Here is a 1496-nt window from a genome sequence, read left to right as displayed (position 1 = left end):
AATTTGCTGTTTCCTTGTGCTAAACAGCAGGCTGAGGTTATGGTTCTTAAGGATTGGAGGGGAGCTTGAGGTCTATAGTGTGACTTAGTCTCTAGATGGTAAGACTCAATTGGAAGTCAAATAGTGAGATAGACATTGGGGCTGTACAGTTCCTTTGTCTAGGGTAGCATAGATTTGTCCTGGACCAACAGTGTGAACCTACAAGCAGTTTGACCTTATCCTAGAGTGTTAGGATGATCTAGATTCAGTCTCTTGCTGCACCAGAATTTATAGGTATGTCCCAAGGTCCCTTGGCTCTCTAGGCACCAAGTAGATGTTACAGCATCATGATGTTTAAATCCAGTTGTTCAGAAAGTTGACTGAACTCCCCCTAAGCTCAGAATTGAGCAGCCCCTGGAAAGAGTGGACAGGACTCAAGATAAGAGGTAAAATAGGTCTCACTTACAGTCATGGAGTTTGTCACTGGAGAGGAAGTATCTGGCTGCAGGTGCACACTTGCCACCTTTGGGTGGAGGTACAGGCCTTTTAGGAGGTAACATTTGATGGTTGACTGGTCCTTTGAGGACTGGGGGACTTAGGCCTCCAGGGAGGCCTCCAGGGAGGCCTCCAGGGAGATTGAGTGGAGCAGGCATGGCAACAGGAAGATTGCCCACCACTGGGGGTGTTTCCACCAGGTCAAGTGTTCCCGCTTGGATGCTCAACATGATGGTCAAGGCCTGGAGAACCCACATCTTTGTGGCTGAAACCTGAAGAGGAGAAGTGGGTGGCACATCACATTCCCAATGGATCTTAGAGATTTCATTGAACTTGGTGTAGAGGTGTAGATGACTCCCTGGCCCTGTCAGAGTGTGCTACTGACATACTTGACAGCCCTGTTTCTTCTCCATTCTTGGGGATTTGGTCTGATACATGGCAGTAAACATCTTGAGGAAACTTCTCTTTCCTATTTGTATTTCTCCCATGGCACAGTGTTTTGTCAGGATTGGCTTCAAAATATCAATTTCACCTGAGCTCTGCCCTGAATTCTCTCTTCCAGATACTTGTATATATTTTTCCCCTGTCATGTTAAGTCACACATCTTTGGTATTATACCTAGCATAAATGACCCTGCCTATGGTTTTGTTTTCGGTGTTGAGATTACACACAGGACCTGTCTCCTTTTCAGCATTGCTCTACCTATGTGCTCTGTCCTCAGCCACTTGTCAGCATCCCAGTCCTCCTCTGTGAATGTGTCAAGGTTTGTATCCTTACCCTCAACCTTAGGTCCCTTCCCCTAAGTATCTTCCTGGTGAGTAGTTAGTATAGGACTTTTCTAGAGACACCCTATCTCATTGTGCCAGGAAACCCCTTCTGATCCTGGCTATCTTGTCTTGGGTGGCATAACTTTTTCTCGATAGATCTGAGCTGTGCTGGTGGCTGCTGGAGTCATTCCCTACCTCACCATCTCAGATTCCTTGCTTACCCTTTAGCTCTGACATTTACCTCTATTTCCTTTT

The 1496-nt window shown here is 46.3% G+C and overlaps 1 protein-coding gene across 1 annotated transcript in view; it reads right to left on the bottom strand.

Moving 5' to 3' along the window:
* Positions 1–731, bottom strand: part of LOC110307395 (vomeromodulin-like) — a 58541-nt gene extending 57810 nt beyond the window's left edge. Inside the window, exon 1 of the mRNA XM_021179632.1 lies at positions 442–731. Coding sequence (XP_021035291.1) covers positions 442–731 — 290 coding nt within the window. The remainder of the gene's footprint in view (positions 1–441) is intronic.
* Between the last annotated feature and the right edge of the window lie 765 nt (positions 732–1496).

The sequence above is a fragment of the Mus caroli genome, chromosome 2 (assembly GCF_900094665.2).
Source record: "Mus caroli chromosome 2, CAROLI_EIJ_v1.1, whole genome shotgun sequence".
NCBI lineage: Eukaryota > Metazoa > Chordata > Mammalia > Rodentia > Muridae > Mus > Mus caroli.
The sequence above is the reverse complement of the archived record's forward strand: the minus strand, read 5'-3'. Positions and strand labels throughout refer to the sequence as shown.